Source organism: Scleropages formosus, chromosome 16 (assembly GCF_900964775.1).
Source record: "Scleropages formosus chromosome 16, fSclFor1.1, whole genome shotgun sequence".
Classification (NCBI taxonomy): Eukaryota; Metazoa; Chordata; class Actinopteri; order Osteoglossiformes; family Osteoglossidae; genus Scleropages; species Scleropages formosus.
Genome location: NC_041821.1, coordinates 19,686,114 through 19,711,684, shown reverse-complemented (window position 1 = coordinate 19,711,684; position 25,571 = coordinate 19,686,114). Strand labels below are relative to the sequence as shown.

Here is a 25,571-nt window from a genome sequence, read left to right as displayed (position 1 = left end):
TGGTTATTTTAAATTTTTATTTTCATACAGTATGAAGATTCCAATAGTTCCCACAGTATATGATGCAGCATGCAGACAAAAGTAAAACCTAAAACAGTCCTCAACCTCCTGTGAATCCCACCCCCCCCTCACACACACAAAAAAAAAAAAACCTCTGAAGGGAGAGAACATTTGTACTAAAACTACTGCTTTGTCAATGCATTATACAGATAGAGCGCTGGAACTACATGTTTATAACAAATACTTCTGTACAAAAAAAAAAAAATTCACACATGGTTTCCCCTTGAAATAGAGCATAATGGCAGTTGACACTGGAACCTTTGCTGGAGTTTGAGCAATGCGCTGATCCAGAAGATTTTAAAAAGTAACTTGTAGTGGAGGTTTGTATATAATTTAAACATTTACCAAAAGTTTGGCAACCTCATTGTATTCAGTATTACCATTTGTATGTAAACAAGAGGACCTTTAAAAAAAAAAAAAAAAAAAAAAAAAAATAAAAACATGCAAAAGAAAAAAGCTCATGCAAGCACATCAAGCCTCGGGCCTCTGGAACAGACAGAGCCATGGTCGTGCAGCACTTGTTTGAAGAACAGCCCATACAGGAGGAAGCCTCTGGCCTAGCACCCCCGCACAAGGAAAACCCACCTGTGTGAGCAATCCGTTGACTAGACGAGGGCACTTTAAAACCCAATAAAATCTTTCTTTGTCAAGTCCTGACAACTACTTGTCAAGAGCGTCTCTTCTACAATGTGGTACGAGTGGAAGTGGAGGGATAACGGCTAACTTTCAAATCACACAGTCACGCAGCGCCTTCTTACAAAACTTACACCAAAGAGGAATAAATTTCTACATGGGGTACAAAAAAAAAATTAAAATATAGGGCACTGTAGTTACTAGGATGCATACACGTCACTTAAGTAATTTTCTCCCTGTTAAAAATTGTAAAAGCTCAAAAAAAATGTATCCCTCATTTCCCTAATATACATATACTGGTAACAAAAAAATACCATTTTAACTCTGCCAGCAGTTGATTAATGTAACACTATAAAGTAAATGAAATTGCCTATTTTCACATTAAGGTTAACTATTATATATAGAGCTCCTTGCATTTTATTGTATGTAATTTAACAATAAAGCAAAAATCATTTACTTGAACTGCCTTTTCGAAGGTAATAAAATACAAAATACATCAATGTTCCAACTGATTTTAATAGAAATATTCATCATGAGCAATGAAAATGTACTGTACGGAGGGGAATAATCTGACGGATGCAAAATGCTCACCAAGTTACCAGGTAACACAGAGACTTGCCTTTAAAGTAAACCTGAAGTATGTATGCACAAAAAATAGCATCTACTTCCACTGTATTTTGAAAGCAAGACAAGAACAGGTTAAACTCCCTGCATATATAAACATGTATAAATAAGACAATTCCCCTTGTTACAAAAAAATTAAGAAAAAAAACTTTTGGTGTTATGTGACTGGAAGCTAAAATATTCTAATTGAAACTACATAATTCATATTACAAAGACAAATAGGAGAGGAGGAGAAAAACAAAAAAAACCTTCTACACACTTAGAAATGAATTGCGCATTGATCATGCAGCGCTTCTCTTTCTTCCAACTAAAGTACTTCTCCCCAAGTTAAAACGATGGTTGTCATACGTTCAGATTTCTTTTATATGTACTGATTGGCACTTTACTCTACTTTTTACGACATACTTAAATCAAGTATATTGAGTTACACCCAACTAACTACGTAATTTCCCTATGCACTTCCTTGTTTTTAAAATAAAAAAAAAAAAAAAAAAACCAAAATAAATATTAAGGGGGGGGGGGAATTACACGCAACCCTCTTCCTTTCCTCCACCAAACTGAGATGCTCATTCAAGAAAAGCTGTCCTTCAGATTTTCTCTTTTTTTTAAAGTGCTACACCAAGTTATTGAGAGATTCAAAAGTTCAATAACGCATTGAAGTTGGCTTGACGAGGCTTGTGTTGGAAACAGTGGCTTCACAGAGAGAAGAAAAAAAAAAAAAAAAAAAAAATACTTCCATTTAAATACACAGAGAGCATTGCTGGACATCTTGAGCAGATCTTCAGAGATGGAGAAGAAAGCAAAAGTGTTGGAGCTCATGGGCTGGTCACACATCCACCACCATCTTTTTGTGTATGTCTAGGCCGCCTACAACCTGGGGAGGACACCGCAAACACAGTGTAATTAAAAATTCAACAGGACGACTTCCAGCAGTTAAAGAAGTGCCGCCGCTCCTGATGCTGCCCACAACAGCTGAGATTTAAAAGTCACATAGTAATTTATGCAGTGTTACACTGCAGATGAACATCCCACATCAACTTCAATGCAAGGGGAACAGATTAGGACAAGACAGTAGCTTTTCCACCTCAAAACCTCAAAGCAGTTACCCATCTCGAATTACTGCTGGAGTCATTTCTTGACACAGTTGTGTACAGTCTGGGGCAGCAGGTGGCGCAGTGGCTAAAGCTACTGCCTTGCAATCAAAATACCCAGGCTCGGTGTCCTGCTCCTGCTGCAGCACCCCCGATCGAGGCACTTACACTGAATCAATAGAGTAAAACTTACCCAGCTGTGCAAATCACTGTGCCTAGTATACAAACGTAAAATGAGAAATAAGTAGGATCAATGAAGTAAATATTTAAAAACACCTGCCACAGGAAATCGAAATTCCAGCAGGAGCCCCGTGTGCGTGACCATCAACAACACCCGACTGATCCTAGGTTTGGAGTCTCCGCTTCAACTCACCGCACAAAATTCTTCAAAGGATATTCTGCCATCACCATCCTTGTCTGCGTTAATTATGGTTTTGTCGACTATTTGCTGCAGCTGGGTGTCCTTAAGGTTGTTCCCCACCATCATCTTCAGCACCTGGAACAGCTCCCCGTTGGAGATGTAGCCGTCCTTGTCCATGTCATAGATCCGGAAGGCAACTGGAGCGACAGCAGGTTTTCCCAGTGGATATGCAAACAAATATGCAGTTAACAGACCAGACTTTGCATATCATCACCATTTCCTTATTTTAAGATCATTAGAAGCTTCTGTCACCACTGTACCTGATTGTAACATGACTATGACTGATTCGTTGCGCTACTTACACCTCAGTTTCTGTTCCTTGTCGCCTTTGACGCTGAACTGAGAGACTCCCTCTATGAATTCTGATAGGGAATAAATAAATAAAGAAATTTTTAAAAAAAAAAAACATGACAGTTACAATACTGATAAATCAGATCAAGTTACTATCTATCTATTACATAAGGCATTTCTAATTGATCCTAATTCTATAACAATCTTCAATAGGACATCTTCAGTCATAATAAAAGCATATGAAACTGGCTAAACTCCAAAAAAGAAAAAAAAAGGGGGGGGGGGGGGCAAATGTTGAAGTACAGTTGTCTATCAGGAAAAAGCACTTGGCAAAACAGACTGGGAAAAATATTTATGACCAGCTGTCCCAATTCACAGACATCATAAGTGTCACACATAATTCAGTTTAAAGAATTTACTTTCATGAAGGAAATGAAGCATTAGATGCCTTAAAAAAAAAAAAAAAAAAAAAAAAAAAAAAAAAAAAAATATATGAAAGAACTCGATCTTACCTTTGAAGTCAACTTCGCCATTTCCGTCGGTATCAAATATATCAATAACTCGTTGCACTAGAGGGTTCTGTTGCAGCTCAGGTAAGGACATAAACTCTTCTACACTCAGGGATCCAGAGTTATCTAGGTCGAGTTTCTTAAATCTCTTTCCTAGCCTCTTAATCTCCTCAGCATCAACTGGAATGAAGAACAGAGAGAAAGGAATTCAGAGATACTCAACGTGACCGAAGGTAGAGTCAGGAGCAGGTCCACCTCATGGCCATCGGCTTCCTACAACCTTCGCCGACACCGTCTGACGGAGCGGGCCGAGGGGAGAGAACGGGCATGGCTGGCCGTGCACTTCCGCCGATTTAGCCCAGAGAAGAGTCGCCCCGTCGGGACTGAAGCTTACCCTGTTCCTTGTGAATACTGGCCATAGCCATCCAAAGCTGCTGCCTCCTGCATGAGAGTGGTGATGAGCCTCGGCAGAGCACGTCACCCGGTTACCTACTCTAAGCTCATTCGGAGTCACATGACCTCAGCCGTTCGTCATCTGCAACACTAATCACTTTATTGGTAAGGCTCATATCTAGTAATCTTAAACTGTTAACACAGCAACGCCGTGTGGTTGCGAGAGGCCCTTCGGATCTCTGCTTGGGCCTCCTGCCTAAGCCGTCCGGTCCTGTGGAAGGCATCTTCAGCACCACATCACCCTGAAACGTCACCATTACTGGGGTGACCACTTAATGCACCAAGAATTAACAACTTTATGGCAATTTAAGGTCGTTTCTCTGAGGCGTGGAAAACTACATTTATTCACTCAGCAGAGACTTTTCTCCAAAATGACTTACAATGAACTCTATGTAGTGTCATCAGCCCACACACCTTATTCACCGCAGTGACTTACACTGCTAGATACACTACTTACACTGGGTCACTCATCCATACATCAGAGGAACACACTCTCTCTGTCACACACACACTATGGGGGAACCTGAACAGCATGTCTTTGGAGTGTGGGAGGAAACCAGAGCACCTAAAGACTTACACTGCTAGATACACTACTTACACTGGGTCACTCACGTAGACGCACTTCGAATGACATCTGAGAGTCACCAAGTGACGTGAACTGCATGTCTTTGAACAGTAGGAGGAAACCAGAGCACCTGCTGGAAACACACTCTGACACAGGGAGAACACAAAACTCCATGCAGACTGACCACGGGATCAAACCCGTGTCCTCTCGCATCGCCCAACCTTCTTTCCGTGCCATCGTGCTCCCCTTTTAATCTTGTTAATGTTCTCTATTCATTTCATGTTTTCCATTTCTGTTCATTATTTAACATTTTGAATTCAACACAAAAATGAAAAAATGTTAGTGTATAAAAACATTTAATCAAATTAACAAAAATACAGTAATTTCTAAGCAATCAAGCAGCAGCCTTGAAGTCATAAAATATAAAGTCCTTTTACAGATACAGTAAAAATCACCCAGCTATGTAAAAGGCTAATTAAAAGTTGTACAGCAAGATATGTTGGGTCAAGGTACCGGCGTGTGTTTCGAAACAAACTCTACACGACTCCTAGCGAGGTTCCACCACCAGGTGTTCCGCATCGTAATTTAACCTGTACGAACACACACCACCGTGGAGGGCAGGTTTGCTCCACAGTGGCTACGACTGCAAACAAACGCTTGTTGGGCTCCAGCCCAAGTCAATGACCTTCTGTTGGACGGTAGAGCCAGAACCTAACCTGGCAACACAGGGCGTAAGGCTGGAGGGGGACACACCCGGGACGGGACGCCAGTCCATCGCAAGGCACCCCAAGCGGGACTCGAACCCCGGACCCACCAGAGCGCGGGACCCAGCCAAACCCGCTGCGCCACCACATCCCCTGACCAGCGGACACGTCCGCACAATTCTCCTCAAAACACAGTACTTCATGCGTGTTTAGCACCTGCATCCAAGAATGAATGAAACCATCCCATCCCATCACATATCAGAAGCATAATTCTCTACCAGACGCGGAAGACAGACTTATCCGCGATAAAATACGTATAAAACGTACATTTGGTCAACCTGGATAACTGGAAATATTAAAAAGCACAATTACAGCAGATCTGCGAGATGGCAGCGCCTTCTACGGTAAAGATGCTAAAGAACACTTCAAATTTACCCAACGCCGTTTCCTGGCAACAAGCACTTATAGAGCTGCACCAATCTCTCTATACACAAGGGCCTCATTGTATGGAAGGAGGTTAATAATAAACCGGCTCTTTTAGGCCGAATTTCCCACAAACTCGGGACTCGGCGCTTACACCGGACGCTCGCTCCACGTAAGCGAGTAACCGAGAAACACAGCACTACTGTTTCAGTCGCTTATTTTAACTAACGGCGCCCGCAGCAGGACGCCGCTTTGCCTTCGGTGCCGGAATCCCGGTGGTAAATCGCCGCTCGAGTCTCGCTGCTCAACTCTAAAAGGTTTCGGTTGATAAACTCCTTACCGTTCGTTCCGCTGCCCTCGTCCTCACCTTAAATAACTGCCCATACAGTCCCCAGAGGAGCTTTTAATTAAAAAAAAAAAAAACCCCACACACCACACATGATGACATAAGCACATGTGATGTAACACACTCTTTACACCTGTATAAACCGCAGAAAATGCCTCTACATACAAATACTATGGCAGGATATTCAGTTATTCATTTACCTGCCACTTATACTCAGCAGGGTAATTTCTTCTGCATTAATTCAGGGTAAATACCTCTGTGTGTGTGTCTTGATTCCTGTAGCAGGAAGTGAGATTTGCAACTGGGTCCTTCCAGTTCAAGGCAGTGGCTTTATCCACTATGCTAAGCCAGTTAACTTCCCGTTTCGACAACATGAGACGTGCAGGTCACCACCACCACCACCACCTCCATCCAAAGTCTGATTTGATGATGAGCACACGCCCCCACCCCACCCCACCCCACCCACAATGTGTTTAAGATGCAGGTTGGGATGAGTAACATCAAGGCTCAAGGGGTTACGCATTTACACGTTTCCAGACATAAACCTGGTGTGTGTGTGTGTGTGTGTGTGTGTGTGTACGCCCCCCCGTGTAAGATTCTACAGCACATCAAGCACTTATTTACATGTATTCATTTGTGAGACACTTTTCTCCGAAGCGACGCACATCTCGTAGAAAATACGTGTTCATTACATTGGGAGACACAGCTGCAGATGTGCGATTCTTATATACAGTTTGTTTCTTTCCACCATATGAACCAATGCTCATCACACGAGTAGCTGCATAAAACCCGCTTCTCATACTTTATGCCCTCGGCAACACCTGGGAAGCTATTACACAGCTGCGAAAACGCGTGCCTGCTTTAGCGAACGGGAGAATCCATCCGAAGGGCACGAAGAAAGAGGTGTTTGTGCCGGCAACGTTCATCTTCTATTGAAATGACCCCCCCCCCCCGCCACACACCAGTCTGCTCGGGACAGTAGGCACATGAAAGACTGCCTTCAGCTTTATGAACAACCCCCGTCCCCCACCCCAGGTTTCCCACCCACACACTTCAAGCAGGAGGTCTAAACGCAAGTGTATTCGTGAAATCGGTATTTTTTTTCCTCCTCCTCCTCCTCCCCCGTCCTGTAATGCAATTCCACTGGCTTGAGGGAAATAAAAGGGGGAAAAAAATAAAAAAAAAAAACCGGCACCGATACAGGAGTTGAGAGAAGCCCGACGTCCCGCGCGGCTCTGTGAACGCCCCTCCCCCAGGGAAACCCCTAGCAACAAGGAAACCCGGCTAACTGACAGCAGCTATTTTTGGAGGGAACAGAAAGAGCACCCCGAGCTGAACGGCAACAGGGACACAAAAATAGCCACGGGAGGCACAAAGCTGAAGACACCCGTCCCAAATTATATTTATTCGTACGGCCGATGCTTTTCTCCAACGCGACCGTTTCAAGCTACCGACGGAGTCGGATTCAAGCCTGGGTCTATTGCGAGACAGCAACTCTAACCACCGCTGGCACAATTACGATGTGCACTGCTGTCCTATCCAAATGGCATTAAAAATTCACATCCCGCAAAAGGAAAGGGAGAGAGATGGGAAGATTGCCTGAAAATGCAGTCAGATGACTTTAAACGCTAATGGGAGTGAATAAAAGTGAAAAACAAAGTGTGTGAGTGTATATATGAGTGGTAGAATACCAGGTACAGTATGGAAGAGCAGTCAGAGCATCGCCATTTACATTAAGGGCTTCGGCTGAGAGCATCACGCGGAACCATCGTCCTCTCGTTCGGTGCCCGGGAGACGTACTCCGCCTACGCGAGGCCGGGTCGTGCCGCTTGCTCCAACGATCCGCTGCGCGGGCTGCTGCCGCGGCGCGGCAACGTGCAGCGGGGCTTCCCAACGGAACGCAGACCGCCGAACCGTTTCACGGTCCCCGCGCCCGCCTGCTTCCGCTCCATCCCTCATCTTGAGTTTTGGGGCCATCGCACGCTGGCGAAACTTGCGGGGTACCGTCGCACTTGGCCGACCTTGATCGAAACTAGCGGCGAACGTCGTGTCTGCAGGAAGCAGTGAACCGTGTGCCAACCAGGGAGGGTCTCCATGTGTCTCAGCTGGTTTTCTGCAATTTACTCAGTGACTCCAAAATGTAAAGCAGGAAACCTCATTTACACTTATTCATTTAACACATTAACCAGCACGCAGCAGACACCGCTGTCCATGGTGACTGACGCTGCTGGACACACAATCATTCACACGATCGAGCAACGTCTCACACACTCACACACACACACACACACACACACACACACACACACACACACACACACACACAAAATAGTCAGTTTAGAGCAATGAATTTGCTCAAAAAAGATGAACACACAGGGACACAGACTCCACACGTGCTGAGCCGGCATCAGACCCACATCCCAGGAGCTGCCCACCACCAGCCCACTTTGACAGTTACATTTATTCATTTAGCCGATGCTTTGCTCCAAAGCAACTTGCAGTGTGAACCTACATATAGTTATTTACCCCTTTACACAGCTGGGTAATTTTTTTTACTGGCGACACAGCGAGTAGCGCTGCTGTCTCAGAGTGCCTGGGTGGAGCGAGAGAACGCGGGTTCCATCCCTGCTCAGTGTGTGTGGAGTTTGCATGTTCTCCCTGTGTGGGTTTCCTCCAGGTGCTCTGGTTTCCTCCCACAGTGCAAAGACATGCTGCTCAGGTTCACCCATGCGTGAGGGAGAGAGTGTGTCCCACTGATGTATGGATGAGTGACCCAGTGTAAGTAGTGTATCTAGCAGTGTAAGTCACCACAGTGAATAAGGTGTGTGGGTTCGTAATACTACATAGTATCCACTGTAAGTCGCTTTGGAGAAAAGCATCTAACTGAATAAATCTAAGTACCTTGCTCAAGGGTACTACAGCTGGAGGTGGAAATCAAACCTGTGACATTCGGCTCTAAAGAAGCAGCTCTAAGCACCACACTACCAGCTGCCCATCACCGCAGTCAGAGAGCACTTCTAGGCCTGCCGGACGTGACTTTTGTTACGTACGACAGCAGAGGAACTGGCGACCAGCAAATGTGTTCTTCCCGGTGGCGTCGCACTCAGACTTTCACATATCAGGACCCGAACCGAACGCAACCGGGCAGCTCCGTTTTCAGCCATTTCGGAGCTCGGCTGCAGAGACCTCGGCACCGAGCGACAGTCTCCGGTTACCGCTGCTCTAGCTACGATCCCAGCGACACCCCTCACGTGCGAGTAGAAGGACGCTGGTGAAGAAAGGGGAAACGGGACGGGAGTCTTGGCCAAGCCTTGGACGCGCAGGCCGATTTAAGGCTGCCCTCATCCTTGATGGATGGAACAGCTGTCCACTGGGATGCGGGGGATGGAGGGCCCAAAATATTCTGGGGAAGTCCACAGGCAGCATCTTTGGGGTCAAGATCACACGCAGCCTTAACGTTCGACTGGCAGGTGGCGAAGACTCGCCGCAGTTGCTCCGAACGACAGCGCCGCGCGACACACTCGCTCCGAACGGAAACGAGTCGAATGACGGGTTATGCAAACGATTAGTTGAGAACAGTTGTTAGCATTTTTTTTTAGCGTAGATGTAAGTGAACTGGAAGTTTTGTGAGCAGTGCTTTGTGTAGTAAACAAAATAATAATAATAATAATAATAAAAAAACCCTTGATCTCAACATGTGAAAATAAATGGGGCCGGAAGTGTATTTGTAACACTTCATTTCTAAATCCAAGTCACTTTTACCATTGTATTGCAATCTGTAAAAGCTTAAAGAGGTCTCAATTCATTCACAGGTTAGAGTCTATAAAAACCTCAAAAAAGCTATAATGCATTTTAAAATAAAAAATTTAAAAAAAAAAATGAATAATACATTTCGTTTTTAACCAACCTTGCCCTAGGTACAGTTGTGGTGGTCCAAAGACTATCCTGGAAGCATGAGGTTGCAAAGCCAGGTACACCTTGCATTAGCACCCCTCCCACTTGAAAGCTGAGTAAAATTAAGTTTACTTTAAAATTTAAAAAAAAAAGGGGGGGGGACTCTGCAATGACTTTTTTTTTTTTTTTTTTTTTTTTTTTAAATGTTTACAGAAGATGCAATTTTTTTCCCTCTTTTTTTTTTTTTTTTTTTTAAATCTTGTTACTGGTGACCAGCACTGAAGAACACACCACGCCAGCTGTGAACAGTGTGGCAACAAACTGAATATATCCAGTCCCGCATTCCTACTCTGTCTGGGTGCATTTTACTGCCAACTAATAGCTAGATGCAGAAGCGCAGGTCATGACCTCTCCGCAACAGAAAGGTTTTTGTTTTTTGGAAGCAGACATGAGGAAAATACAATAAATGCTAAAAATGTCTATAAACACTTAACTCCAAAGTTCATACCATGAGGACCCAGTGTAAACTGCAGTACATAAATCCACTGACTTCACTTGCACCACTAGTGAGTTCCCTGCCTTCCTCATAATAATAATAATTAAAAAAAATTCAATTATGTCTCTCTCTCTCACACACGCGCACACACAACCGCTTGTCCCAAGCGGGGTCTCGGCAAATCGGAGCCTAACCCGGCAACAGAGGGCGCAAAGCCGGAGGGGGAGGGGACACACCCAGGACGGGACGCCAGTCCATCACACGGCACCCCAAGCAGGGCTCGAACCGCAGACCCACCGGAGAGCAGGCATAGTCAATTAATGACCCATCAGATAAATGATGGGACTTAATCTTTCAGAATTGTACAGAAGAAGGTAGAAAAAGCAGTAAACAACATGAGTGGAATACATCACGGCGATCATCAAGGAGCGAAACACGGCTTTCGTGCGACGGAATGAAACTTAAGGTTGCTGGTTCAGACTCCATTGCTTGTTGCTGCTGTATTACCCTGAAATAAGGTACTTATCCTAAATTACTTCAGTAAGATAACCCAGTTGCGTAAATGAGTCAAACACTATGAGGTTCTTTGGACCGAAAGCATCAGCTACACCAAGTGTTCACTTCCATCCTTACAATCCCCTTTTTAAAAACTTAGCAACAAAGGCCTGCTCCACTGTAACGGCAGGGTGAGGGGGGTGGAGGAAGGTACCTCCACTTCCAGCACAGCACACGTGATAAGTGGCATCATAAATCTAGATGCCAACCCCAGCCATACCTCAGGATGATTCAAAACCTCACAGCTCATTACGAGGCGCAGAACGCCAGCCTGCGCATCCGACACCGGTATTACCGCGGCTCTTCAGAGGTGAACTCGGCAGACCGGCGCCGACAGGAAGGGGGGGGATCCCACGACGAGCCCGGTCTGACCCCGAAGCGCTCGTTCGGCCGCCTGCTTTCTTCGGGATGAGCGCAGGACGAGAGGCCCGTTAATGGCATTCCACCTGCTAAAAATACACGAGGTTCCTCCGGCAGGCCCAGGCGTGACCTTTATGCGACGGGAGCGTTTTTAGCCTGCGGAGAGAAGACGATCCCCTCGTCGTCCCGACACGCCGGCCCAAGTCCACGTCGCGCGCCGGCCTACCGCAGAGAGCAGCGCGACCCTGGGTCACGCGGATGCCCGCGTGCACGTGCGCTCGCTGCCGTCCCTGCCCATTTTACAGCGCTCACGTGGCGCGGCACTTGGCGTGTATTGCTTTGCTAAATAAGCATGCGTAAACTCAACAGCGCTTTGAGCAATGGTGTGCGCTGGCCGATCGTAACTATAATATTTGCAGGTGCGCTGCGTGATAAGATAAGGCTGACAAAGCCAATAGGAGCCTCTGCTGACTTTTTTTTTTTAATACACAACTTTTTGCTGAATTATGGATTGCGGAGACCGTTTCAGTCCATAACGAACCCCGCTTTTGTTTTACCAAAACGCATTTTATTCTCCCCCCCCCCAGTGCGTATTCTTGAACTGCTAGCTCTGGTGATAGAATTCGGCAGGAAAGCGTGCTCGCAGAACTCAAACTTGATGCACCGGTTAACAACGATTAATCCGCTGTAAACGAAGCGCCGTCGCCCTATGCGGAGCGGCTGAAAAGCGCGAGTACCCGCGGGCAGCGAGCGTACGGCTCGAACCGCACGGAAGAGCGCGAGCAAGGCGGCGCACGCCCAAGTGTCCCGACCGACCTCTGAGAAACGTTCGAGCCGGGAGCACGCGTCGGCTCATTTTCCGATTAAACTCGAGCTCGTTCAGAATGCGTGGGGTGGACCCGTTACCAACAAGCGTACTCAAACTTCACCGGTGCGGTACACGTGCAAGTCCCCTCCCCACCTTTCGGCGATTAACAGGCATACAGTTACGAACATTAAAAACGTGATCGTGATAAAAGAAAAAAAACTCAATGAGCAGCATCAAGAATAAACAAAAGAAGAGAAAGGCTCAGGCCACATACTTACAGTGCGAGCACATTTCCATGGGGTAACTTGCTTCATTTCCCTGTAGAAGGAAAAAATTGAGCCATGTTTAGCTTTAGGCAAACGAGCAAAGAAATTACAGAACAACAAATTTTGACAAATTGAGAACATAAAACAGTTCATCAGTTATACATCACATATACATCAGTCTGTGGCTTCAAAGTTGAGGTCATTACTGTAAACCTCCAGTACAGCTACAATTACGCATCTTACCTGCAATCACCTACAATCTAACAGAAATTGAAACAATATCCATCACTATAAAGGCATTAAAGAACTTTACTATACTTTTCAGGAAATATACAACGCAGTAGAGTACGCTGATGGCGAAAACCATTTCAACCAACGTAATATGCAACAGCTACCCGGCTTTCACTAGCAACTTCGCATAAAAATAAAGGATTAACGCCCCGATTAGAGTTTATATTAAAAATTAGGCTGCTAATGTGGTTTTTGTCATCTCTCGAGCTCGAAAGGGAACAAGGGAGACACGAGAAGGCCGGGGCTTCGTCGAGATGCCGAAGAGCAGGCTCGCCGCACCCACCCGTCCCACGCGAAGCAGAAGAGCAGCCCCCACCAAAGTAGGTGCTCAGGGGTCAGCCTAGGCTTCCTCTTGGCAGGCGTGCCGAATCATGGTATTTTTTCGTGGCTCTGACACACAGATGATAGGCGGAACCCCAGCAAAGGGTAGGAGCAGCCGGCTTCCTTATAAGAGCAGGTACAAGACTATAATCTAAAACTGTCAGCTAGGTGAAGCAACCGAACAATAACCTCCATTTCAGAGGGTAACATACTGTACCCTCCGCTTCTAAATATTCCCCTGCAGTCCTCGGTCGCTGCTGTGGCACGGCTACGCTCAGGGCGGAATCACCCACCCGAACTAAAAGTAGCTCTGAGCCACAACGCTATTAGGCCAAGGCCATTTAGTGAAGCTGCCAGGAACGCAAGACCAAACCCTGGCCATCAGCAATACTAACAGCCAAAAAAAAGGAAGGAGAGAAGAAAAAAGAAAAAAAAAAAAAAAAAAAGAAAAACATAACAACTGCAGTACAAGTACTGCTACGCACCTGCAGGCGCATGCCGGTCACACACATCAGCATCACCTTCCTTCAACCCTCTCACACACTGCAGACATCATTTGATACAGGAAATGGGCTCGGAGGAACTGGCACGCGTTCAATTCCCTTTCAATCCGTGCAGAGCATGAGTTGCCTCCCTGCGTTTGTGTCCGTTTTGTCCAGGTGCTCAGGTTTCCTCCCACAGTCCAAACACACGTTTCAGGTGAATCGGTGACTCTAGCCTGCTTGGAGCATGTTCATGCGAGTGAAGAACTGTAGATTCCTTTTGATGGACTGGTGCCCTGCCCCCAATGTGCCCTAGTGCCCTATCCTTCAGGATCCTGTCTCACTGCGAAGGGATGTGGCTCTTCCACTACCTTCCTCGCTATAAAGAGGCTTAATCCTCAGAAGCGGTTGCACAAGTGATTTAGTGGTTCCGAATGCCGTAACAGAACGGCGCAGCGAGGAACACGTAGCTGGGAACGCACTGAAATTCTATGAGATGCCAAGCAGAAAAGCAACCCCCCTCCCCCACCCTTCCACCCTGCAGCGTTTTACACATTACACTGAATATCACATTATCTGGGGCAGATGTTCATTCTCAAAGCTATACTAAGAAGAAATACCCCAAGGAGCACCACCGATCATACCTGCTAACTACGAAAAAGGTGCGTTACCTCGGGTACCGGAAACAAGAATGCGCCAAGTGCACACCTTTCGAACACTCATTGTATATATGTGCGTGTGTCTTATAAATAAGTGCTTTTACAAGCTTAACAGTGAAAGGAGCTTCTAAGGTGCACCGTTTCGTCACAATTACATAGTTGCCCGTTACGACCATTATTAGTACCCCTAATAGGAACATACGGGAAGATGCGAGGAATTACTAAGGCTGCCTGCTATTCCACGACTGCTTGTCGCCGCACCGACCGAGAACCTGAACGCTTACATGCAGGATCTTGTTCAGCATTCCAAACTGGAACTTGGTCGACAGCAGCCCATCCGAACATCTCAAACCCGACACTCGAGACATTAGTTGTGACAGAAGCACGTGAGCTGCAAGGGTTTGCGGCGCAAACAGTTCCCTCGGTATCTTTACACGCCTGGTCCCCCACCAGGTCCGAATACTACGTTCCAGAACAACGAGAAAACTGTATAATTTGAAACTGGGGAAAACTGTATGTTTTAAAAGCAATAAGTCTGGCACACCTCATGCACATTCAGTTCAAAGCACCTCTGTCAAATGCGGACGCTGAATAAAGTGACCTGAAGAGTTCGTGTTTTCTCCAGCTAATTCAAAATAATTGGGCAACATGTACACTCTGATAAAAGTACACAGGAAGCACCAATAAGTAAAAAGGACATGAATTACATAAAGGTATAATCAGCCAAATCAAGCAAAACTTAAATGGAGTCAAAGAATCTTTAATATTTTAAGGGAGATGCGCACACACACATATAAAAACATACTGATTTAATGCAAGAGTGAATGTTGAGTAATTTTAGACACCTCGCAGCAAACCAACATGTAGATATGCAAAACAGATGGTTGGTAAGATGCATAACAATTAGAACTGGAAGCAAAAAATATTCTACATAGATGACACTAGATGTAAACATCTCTCGTTTTAAGGCAAAGAAAACCTAAACGTGCGTCCAAGGCTTCATCGCCCCCCCTTAAAAGCCTAAGCCATCCGTACCCAAACGCAGCACTTCCGAGGACTCCAGACTCCTTCAATAAAGGCCTTTTGTAGCTCCACTAGGATGTGTAGTGACTTTGTTCCACTTTAAAACTGAGACGCTCAGTCCATCGGAGCATCGCTGTCACTGGCTGCCGATGCCAAATAAACAGTGGCTTATTCGCAGAAATGGGCTCGCGTTGCATAATTGCTCCTAGGATCAAGAACAAAGCAAACATACACCCAACGGCTTCAAGGATTTCTGTATTGCCACAAAGGACCGAGGCATTTTTAATATATAACCTGCCAAAAGAATATGCCAATCCTTTATTACACAAATCAAAAACATTAGAAAGCTTCACACACAGCCAAAGACATTGCATGATCTGATGGAACACAAAATCATACTTTAAAACAGAGAACTGTGATCCTCTCAAAAAATAGCTACTGAGCAGCTACAGCACACACAGTGTGTAAACTGAGCACATTTACAGGCCTTTACCTGCTACGATGTGACCAAAACGTTGCATGGAGAGAGAAGAGAGGGATCTGCACTAGTTTTACATCCAGTCAGGGGACTGAATTTTGCCCTTCTCAACTAAAGGGGCAGCTGGGAGTGTAGTGGTTAGAGCTGCTGCCTTTGGACCCAAAGGTCACCAGTTCAAATCCCACCTAACTCACCCTAACTTGCTCCAGTGAAATGGACCAGGGTAAATAACGAAGTCGCTTTAGAGAAAAGTGTCACCTAAGTTAATGAATGTAAAGAGTCTTGAACATTACCTATCTTTATATTTATTCATTTAACCAACACCCGCCCCCCCCCCCAGAAAAAAAGTGGCATATAGCAAAAGGTCACTGCATTAGACAGAAAAATAGAAGCAGGCATATGATTATCAAAGTACATTTAGTTCAATACCACGATCTTGCCAGCATATACTGCACAAATAGCTGTACTGTACAGAGAACTGATAGAGCTTTTTTTTTTTTTTTTATAAACAGTGAAGGTTCATGAAGCAGATAGAAAATAGAAGGGAAGAGCGAAGACGTGTGTGTCAGTACGCATTCCAGAACACGGATGGTTTCATGGTACAAATGCATAGCTGATAATGTGGATTCTGTACAATTGAACAATTTTGTTCCTTTGCCATTTCTGCATACTGCACAGCACTCATCAGTATAAGAAGGTAATACTGTGATAGTGGTCTCCAATTAAATTTTCAGTGAATCAAAAAAGGAAAACCGAAAATTAATTTTTTGGGTTGCAACTTCAGTCAAATCAAGTATAATGAAACCAGAGATAAAGGGGACATGAAGAGCTACAAATGCAGTAAAATCCAGAAACAAACACTATTATGGTTTTCAACACGTGGTTGTCAAGCATCTCGACTGCAATCACAACAGGAGGCTTGGAAAAAAATGAGCAGCACAAAATGTCATTTGTGGGGTTTATATGTATTTTGAGGAGAAAAGAGCAGTGTTAAGGTTCAAACATCCAACCAAGACATGCTCTAACATTGCCTTTCAGCAGTGTGCGCTCATTAATCCAATGACTCACACAACTTCCAGAAGATAATCCTTATCACAGATATTAGAAGCCAGTGAAACAAGGAAGAAATGGAGTGCATTTCTAGCAATTTCTCCCTCCTATCCCCACCCCCCCCCAAAAAAAAATCCCTTGCATTGTCCTTTATGACAATGCATCCTTGTATGAGAAAAACATAAAAGTTATTGCCTATTATGATTAATTTTATAACCTGGAAGTTTATCTCTCCAAATGCCTGGCAACACAAATATTCCCAAATTTAAACAGTACAACCCCTTTCAACCAATAGGCACTGGTATTAACTATCAAGGAATTTTAGTTATCCTCGATCCTATCACTTGTTAACTGCCAACTATGTACAACTAATCAGAAAAGTAATAAGATTTCACAACATAGGTCTCTCCATATCATCTAGGAGAATAAATCATATTAGAATGATTTCTGGAATATATAAAGCAATTTCCCCTGCTTCCTTTTTAATTGTATACATTCATAGATTAACCTGAAACAAGACCCAGAATTTACCAAACTCTACAAGCAGGGCTTCTTCACCAAGTATGATATTATTGGGCTGCATAAATTATTTGAACACTTGTAGCCTGGAGAGACATTATGAGACACCTGGGGATCTCAATGGGATTATCATTATGGTCTCCTGTTGCCTTTAACCCAGATCACCCTTCTACACTTAGACCAACTGGGCTTTGGGAATGGTTGATTACAGGGGTGATACAGATATTAGTGGCAGATCAAAGTGTGACCAGTTTCAACCATCTGAGAAATAACTGGTTTACAGACTAGCAAAAGCTGAAAAATGTTTCATCACACCAGTCAGATGCAGGAGAAAGAGCTCAGCATTTCATACCGTTTTAACATGCACTTTTACCTGTTCTTAAGATGTATTGAGGGAGGCATCGAAACATGACCTCAACCTGCATAGAAAACCTTTCTTCATCACGTTCTCTATCTGCACCTTCCTCAGCACCCAGGGGGGGGAAGAGGGAAAAAAAAAAAAAAAAAAAAAACTACAAGCTCATTCACATAATCCCAGTCCAACACACTGTAGAATATTTTCAGGACATCTCAACTGTGTTTTAAACAAAGCTTTTCCTGGCACTTTGGTATATTTATTCTGAGAAAATAATAGGATACAAACTATTGCAACAGTGTTGAACTATTTAAAATAAAAAAATAAAAAAAAAAAGGAAAAAAAAAAAAACTAAGTCTGAATAGTGCCAAACAACTTTCCTCTTAAATAACCTAAATTTGTCTTTTGATGAAGTTATAGAATGTAGGCAGATCACTCCTGGCAAGGAAAAGTATTTTATTGCTGTGGTCTACAAACACATTATAGGGATGACAAATGTCTAATTTTTTGTTTCATGAGAAAAGGTCGCATTTGAACCGCGTGGTTATTTAAATGAATCCTAGAATGTCTAGTGACTCTTTTGGAGCTACTTAGGAAGGGCTAACTGATCACCCCTGCCTAATACTCAACGTTGGTCACTGTACTGTATTATACTGCATATCTGTATGTACTTGCAACTTTTCAGTACACTGTTTGTGCACGTTGCTGTGACTTTGCTTTGTTGTTCATCAGAAATAAATAAATGTCACTGTCCAGTTTGCTTACCTAACCCAATTATTTCTGAGCTGATCATGTATATTTTTGGAGCATTAATTTTAAGCGTTTACAGGATTAAGACTGATCACAGCACTACTACCAATGAGATCATTACTTTTTCCATCTATTTTGCCTTTCTGAAACAAACTGCACAAAGGTGTATACTGAAAAGAATCAAATGGTACTTAAAACAGAAAGCTGAAAAAGAACAGCAAAAATGCAGGGCCATAAGGCTTGAGAGATCATTTAAGTGAATGCGATTGAGGGTTTAAGATAACTGCTTCAAGATAAGGTCAGATCATTTCGCAACTAGCAAATGCTCAAAATTCTTGCACTTCAAATTGAGAATAATTTTTTAAAAATTCAGCTTGACAAATTATACGTTCTCTTTCGGTATTCAAATGCAACACTAAAATTATACTTTAATTTAGGCACACTATTTGAACTGTCCAAGTTTAAACAGTTAAAATATTTTAAATGGATCCTTTTAGAAGCCAGTCAGTCTTAAGGTTAGTTACAATTTTATTGACTACAGCTATTCTAACTGTAAAAAGGTTAACACACCCTACGCCTATAACATCACCAGTCGTGCCTCTCATGGAGATAGTGGGCAGCTGATTTTATAACATGGTAAGTGGCATTTTGCCTTCTGAATTATGTTTCAACTGTATGAGTCAAGCCAACATTTTATACAGATCTAACCCTTAGGAATATAGTTTTATTTTCAGTGGACCAGCACAAATTATCCACTCACCACCTAAACTATGAACCATTTACATTTATTCATTTAGCAGACGCTTTTGTCCAAAGTGACTTACATCTCAGCAAAAGCACAATTTATGCATTACATTGAGAAGGAGACATAGCTGCAGACATGAAAGTCTCAAGCAAACCTAGTTCATTACCTACCGCTTGCTGCACCGAGGTTCATCAATCGAGTAGGTGCATAAAACACAGGATAGACAAATCCCGATACCCTCCCACCAATTTTTTTTTAAATATTATAAGATACACAAATAAGCAAGTACAATGCCAGAGTAGTGGCTGAATCAATGACATAACTTCACTGAAGACCTCTCTTGAACCTTTCTCTAGTCACCACTGCAATTTCAGTGTCCATTCTCAAACAAAAGAACCTGGTATATAACCACAGAAACATTGAGAGTCAATAGCCTTAGATGAGGCCTTTACCTGTGGTGTCCATTACAGATCCCATCTGATTTATGAATTGTACAACCTGCAGTCTCTGTGGCCATCATCCCTCCCACAGGTCTTGAAAAATTAGTGCAGATGTTTAAAAACTTTTAAAGTAAAACAAGAGCTTTATTGGATATAAATCAACTTTGCTCATTCAGCACCTGCTGCTAATCTTGGAGGCAAAACTGACCATTGTGAATTCATAAGAACTACAGCAATGCATCTGCTTATCAATCCAGAAACAGTGCAAAAGTATACTGTGCCCTTAAATAACCTTACATTTACAAAACTTGAACATAACGCTGCTTTCACTAGCAATCAGTGTCAGGCCCCAGGGAGAGTAGTGTAAATTCATGCTGTAGACCTTTGGAGGAATGATAGAAACCTCCCCCACCTTTTAAATTAAACACAATATTTGAAAAATATCTAAAATAAAGAGATCTGAGGAGCAATTATTGTGTATCAGGAACAATTTGTTTGGGTCATTTGATACAGCTACAATGAGGTCTAAGGAAAGGAAATTAGGCTGTAAACAGGAGCGAAAATAGATGGCTAGTTTTTTTCTATGTATGGGTAAAATATAGTGTATTTTGTGCAGCATGTGTAGCATGCAGTTTTTTCATCCAGTGACAGTCATGTTTAATGTTTTTTCTTCCTAATGTAGGCCTTGACTTCAGCCATCTGCAATGCGCCAACTCATGTCTGAGCAGTAATTAATCCTTCAATTAAAACCTTGCTGCAATTCAATCCCTTGAGTGTAATGCTCATGGAGGCTGGAGCCCTAGATTCCTGGGCGGAATCAGGCAGCAAGCAGCCAGGCCAGAAACCACAGCCCACCATTTAAAGGGCCAGCACTGTGCTTCATGAACCCTGTTCAACCATCTCAAATTCAGTTCATCTGCAAAGTCATGCATGAACTAGCTAGCATGCTTCCTTAACAATACACTGAGAATGCTTAAGTATTAAGGTATGAACATTCACTTTACGTCCTAAAAAGGATTTATTGACTGCATCTCCCCCCAAAACAATTCTCTAACATTTGGAGCCATAAGACCATAACAGTCAAACTAGTTATGTCAGTGTAAACATTCTCCACAAACACTCAAACTCTCACGTGTACGACTAAGTTACCTGCATACCTGCTCTTTCCCAGCTTTTACATAGACACAAGATACTCTTCAGAGCACTGAGAAGTACAGTATAGCTGTGCCTTTGTGTCTTACCTTACTGTTGCCTTATTCTGACCCCCTGCAAGCTCAACTCATCTGCTACTGGAAAACACTATTGGTTGTGTCTGCTTAGTTACATTGTGAATGTCACTTTTGCACCTTTTTTATTCCTGAATGTCAGGCTATGTGGGTGCTGAACAGGAACTGCAGAAGCAAAGGCTCAGCTGAAAAATAGCTTCAGTAAAACTGTGGTACAGGGTTAATAAAGTGTTAGACAATATTTTATCAATTTACAATATCTGAGTTTGTTGAGCTCTAGGATGAAGTTACAAGAAATGGAGAAGCAATTACCTGGTTACATCTGTCCCTTGTTGCCTTTACAACAAGTCATCACCTTCAAAACAGATTGAAACAGTAATAACACACTGCATAAGCCCCAGCACCCAAGGTTGACAAACTATTGCAATGCATATAGTATCCATGGGACTGAATAAAAAAGCCTTACAGTTAAACTTGGCATTTAGACATCTGAAGAAATTAACAAATATGATGCAAAGCTTTCCGCCATTCTAAATGCAAAATATTAAGTTTAAATACAAACTAGTAGAATGTTTAGCATTGTACAAAACCTTGTGATTTTACACTGTAGGCACAACAGCATGTTAAATAGTGGACAAAGTAAATTACTAAAAATACAGAATTTCTTCAACTTTCCTCTGAAAAATCAGATGCAGCTTATCCACAGGCCTGCTCTATGCTGTGCCGAAGCACAATGGTTATGACAAGAGGGAGGGTAGAATCCACGTGACACACAACACTGCATAAATGAAGTACACGCCATCATGACTCAAGAACCAAGGGAATTACACAGAGATGGCGGACAAATGTGTGTAATTACAAAAAGGACTGCCCCGTGGTGATGTCCAGATTTTTTTTTTTTTCTTTTCCAAAAAAAATAGAACCGTTTTGAAAAAGTCAGACTTATGAGCAGTACTGGGTCACAGCAACATGCAGGAAGAAACAGCACACTGGGAAATTACAACTACATCCTCATACACAGAGGAAATGGTTAAGGTAGAAAGGTTATAATATTCCAAAGGTATGATCCTATAGCCCTATCTGTGTGCAATGTCATTTTATTAAGGAAATGTACAGGTCTAGTTTAGGTGTCAAGGCTAACTATTTGCCTGTTGCCAATAATACTATGAGAAACCTTAGATATTTCAAGAAGGAAAAGCCAAATGGCATGTCAGAATATTTACTATACTAAATAATTAATGGTTTTAATTTGTAGATTTGCAAATTTTTTAAAATATATTTAAAACTTAAACTGATTTAAAGTTTGCCTTAAGTAACAAAACCACTTGTTATAATATGCACCTAGTTTTAACTTAATGCACTGCAAGACTGCAAATCAGTAGCTAAAAAGGACAAATTATAGCACCATTCACAACACAATATATAAATATTCATGCATGTTCCATCTGAAACAGCAGCTGGCCAGAAACTGAACAAGAAAGGCAGTGCAGAGAGAGGAAGGTGGTGTCAGACTGCCTGGATTTAAGAGAACATTTCAGCAGACACCTTTGTTAGATTAAGGTAGGGTACAATTACAGTTTGTACTGTGGATTTCAAAGGGCCAAGGAGTCCTACATTTAGCCAAATCAATTCCAATCATGTGATTAATAGTCACTGAAGAAAACCACTGACTACATGGAGTGAGCATAAACAAAGCAACCAAATGTCAGCCAACAGACTGGCAGGCCAGCGTGTGCAGACTGCAGAGCGTTAACATCATGTGGAACATCTGAGCTGTCCAAAAGGCACTGTTCTTTCAAGGATTTGCTGAAGTTCACACTGATTTGTCAGAGGTTAGATCTCAAAATTTAAACCAACTATTCTTTATTGATATTTTGGAATGTGGCTAGAAATGTAGACCAGAAACAACGTGTCCCCTAATTTCTGTAGCAGAGAGCATGGTGTGTCCTCGGATGAGGAAATGTCCTGAGAGATGAAAAATACACGTATAGATGTTTTTAGCAAGTATCTACTGAGTTTAAACACCAAGTTGTTTCTAGCATGCACAAGGATTCTGTATGAAATCTGAATTACACTGTAACACAAATCCCAGTTCAGGCGCTAGACTGATCACACAAATTTCACACTGCCATGACCAACTGCTTCAAAAGAATCTTTACACAAAGTTCCAGAAGTCGTCAGATAACACCACAGAACAACAGTAGGAGGAAAAAACCTTAAAAGAGAAAAATTCTTCCATGCTGAAACCTACGGGTGGTCAACTGAGCTTGGAGGACAGTGCTTGTGGAAGGAAAAACCTGATTCCCTGCATAATGCGATAAGCCGGTCATCCTCACAGTTCTTTTGGACTCTGGGGCTGGACCAAAGACATTTCCTGCATGTCTTTGGTCCAGCCCTAGACGCCACCACCTGATTTAACCGATTCGTTGCCTTGAGTCCTTCAAAAGATTAGCTAATTAGTTAAATCAAGTGGAGGGAAAGCATAGATTAAGAAAACAGCCTACCGCCCATGTGCTTGTAAGGATAGCACTGAGGGCTACTGACCTAAGCTCCGATAGTTCTGTGGAAGCAAAGGGAAGGCAAAGACAAGAAGCAAAGACAAAAGTATCACCACACACCACATGCCGGACCACTGCTAGCATTGCTCCAGTTTCATCGACCATTTGGCACTGTTATCACTGGACCAGGAGAAGATGGTTCTGTCCACTGTTACTCTGCAGGTTTTTCCATGTCTTTCTCCCCACTCCTGCCAAATCTTCCAAGCTGAAACACTACGAGCTGCTCCTCAGGACACAGTAGACCTATCCGTACACAATAAAGCACATGCCAGGAAGCACAAACCACCACTCCCCCCCTTCAAAGCCACCAAGGATCCTTTCAACTGTAGTGGCAAAATTCTTATTTTTTTGAAAAAGCATTTTTAGCAGACAGCTTTGCCAAAGGCAATGCAAAATGCCAGACAACTTCAACAATTGACCCATTTATCCATGTGCACGAAAAGGCCATTACCGCAGTAACTCAGGGTACATACCTGCTTGATTCACAGTAGTACAACAGGCTGGGGAGCTCAACACACAACTTGTGGACCACATGGTCATGTTGACCACCCTAACCCTAACCTATAGAGCCCAACAGGCCTCAACAATAACACAACTAGTAGTGGAGCTGCGCTAGTTTCACCGACTGTACCCCTTTAAAAAAGCACCTACATGACATACTGCACTCTATACCATGTTCTCCAATTGCACTTAGGTTTGCTGGGATGGAGAAGACGTGCACGCCGTTTCAGGAAAGGCCACTGTTTTCGGGAGGCGCGCTGTCATTTAGGCCGAATCGCAGGCGAGCCGCAGCAGCGCTCGGCGCGCAACGCTGACACGGAGAAAGGCACCATTCGCGCTGAGCGCAAGAACTCCGCCGCAGCCCTACGTGTTCGACACCCAGTACCTCTCACAGCGCCGAAGCCCAAATGGCTTGAGCCTCTCTCTTTCTAGCAGCACTATAATATTTAAATAACCTTGAGCGTTACCAGTTGTGAGGGGGGGGGAAAAAAAAAAAAAAAAAAAAAAAAAGTCACAAAATGAGCGTGGAGGGAAGAAAAATGTCGGGCGCAACATCATGAGGAGCAGATGATGGTGGATGAACACGATGATGGCCGCGAGCAGCCTGACGCCGACGACGGAAATACTGCCGAGCGAGGGACTAAAACACAGTCCGAGTCTCTCCTCGCCGAACGGGAACCGCCTAGCTTACTACGGAACATGGCCCCTTCAATTGGGCTCATGTACGACAACAAGGAAATGCGCTTTATTTACTTAGCGCAAGGGTTCAGACGACTCTAGAGACTAAACAAACATGTTTTTTGAAATAATCATTGTTGCCCATGGCGAAGCTGGCCACTTCTCTAGCTTAAGCCTTAAAAGAGCCACGTAAACACTCAGTTACCCCAGGACAGCCACGACCGAGTTGCTTGAAATTGAATGGATTCCTCTCCAAATGGCACGGCAGTCGCAATAACTTGTCTACAAACAATATGTATGTTAATATCTGTTACTCTACTAGCTAGTGTGCTAACTGGCTAACCGCGGGGCGATATCGGGGGCTGGGTGGGCGCGAGCTGGCGTAACGAGCGCTTCTCTCCCTCCCGCGCGCCGCCGCCAGCGAGCCAGTAGCTCGCGCCATTATTAGAGGTAACCCAGGTCCCAGCAGCAAATTGTATCATGTGCAGCAGCAGTCGCCTGCCTCAGTAACTGTAAATTAAACTGGGGAAAAAAAAAAAAAAAACTAACAACGTGTTTTTGACGTATTCCACGTCTGCTGCAGATTCTGTTCAACTTCAAGAACGTCTGCTTGTAAGCCAGGTTTACAGTAAAAATGTCAACTCGGTACTTAAGAGTCAAGCTGCAGCCTTACTCAATGGCCTGCTGCTGTGCGTGAAATGCGCTTCGAGCAGCACGAGCCTATCCGCGCGCACACTCAAACAAACCGTGCATGTCGCCGCACGCGCACGAACGGCACGGCTCGCATCTTACCATTGCGTCGGCTGGAAGTCTTCAGACGGAGTTTAAAAAAAAATGTGTATCGAATGAAAAGGGAGTGCGATCTATATATGTGTTTGTCTCGTCGGCTCCGCTCTCGCGCTCGCCGCCGATGACGGGTTCACTGCAGTGGCTCGCGCAGACCCGCGGGAGGGGAAAAGGAGCGGAGGAGGCTCTGCCGCTGCCACTGCCGTTGTA

At 43.7% G+C, this 25,571-nt stretch overlaps 1 protein-coding gene across 1 annotated transcript; it reads right to left on the bottom strand.

Annotated features, from left to right (window-relative positions):
• ppp3r1b (protein phosphatase 3 (formerly 2B), regulatory s1ubunit B, alpha isoform, b) lies at positions 1-25,571 on the bottom strand. The gene is made up of 6 exons (XM_018751044.2): positions 25,368-25,571; positions 12,512-12,551; positions 3,633-3,809; positions 3,132-3,191; positions 2,782-2,966; positions 1-2,191 (listed from the first exon to the last, which is right to left on the bottom strand). The coding sequence occupies exons 1-6, from the start codon at positions 25,368-25,370 to the stop codon at positions 2,144-2,146; spliced, it is 513 nt and encodes a 170-aa protein (XP_018606560.1). The 5' UTR covers positions 25,371-25,571; the 3' UTR covers positions 1-2,143.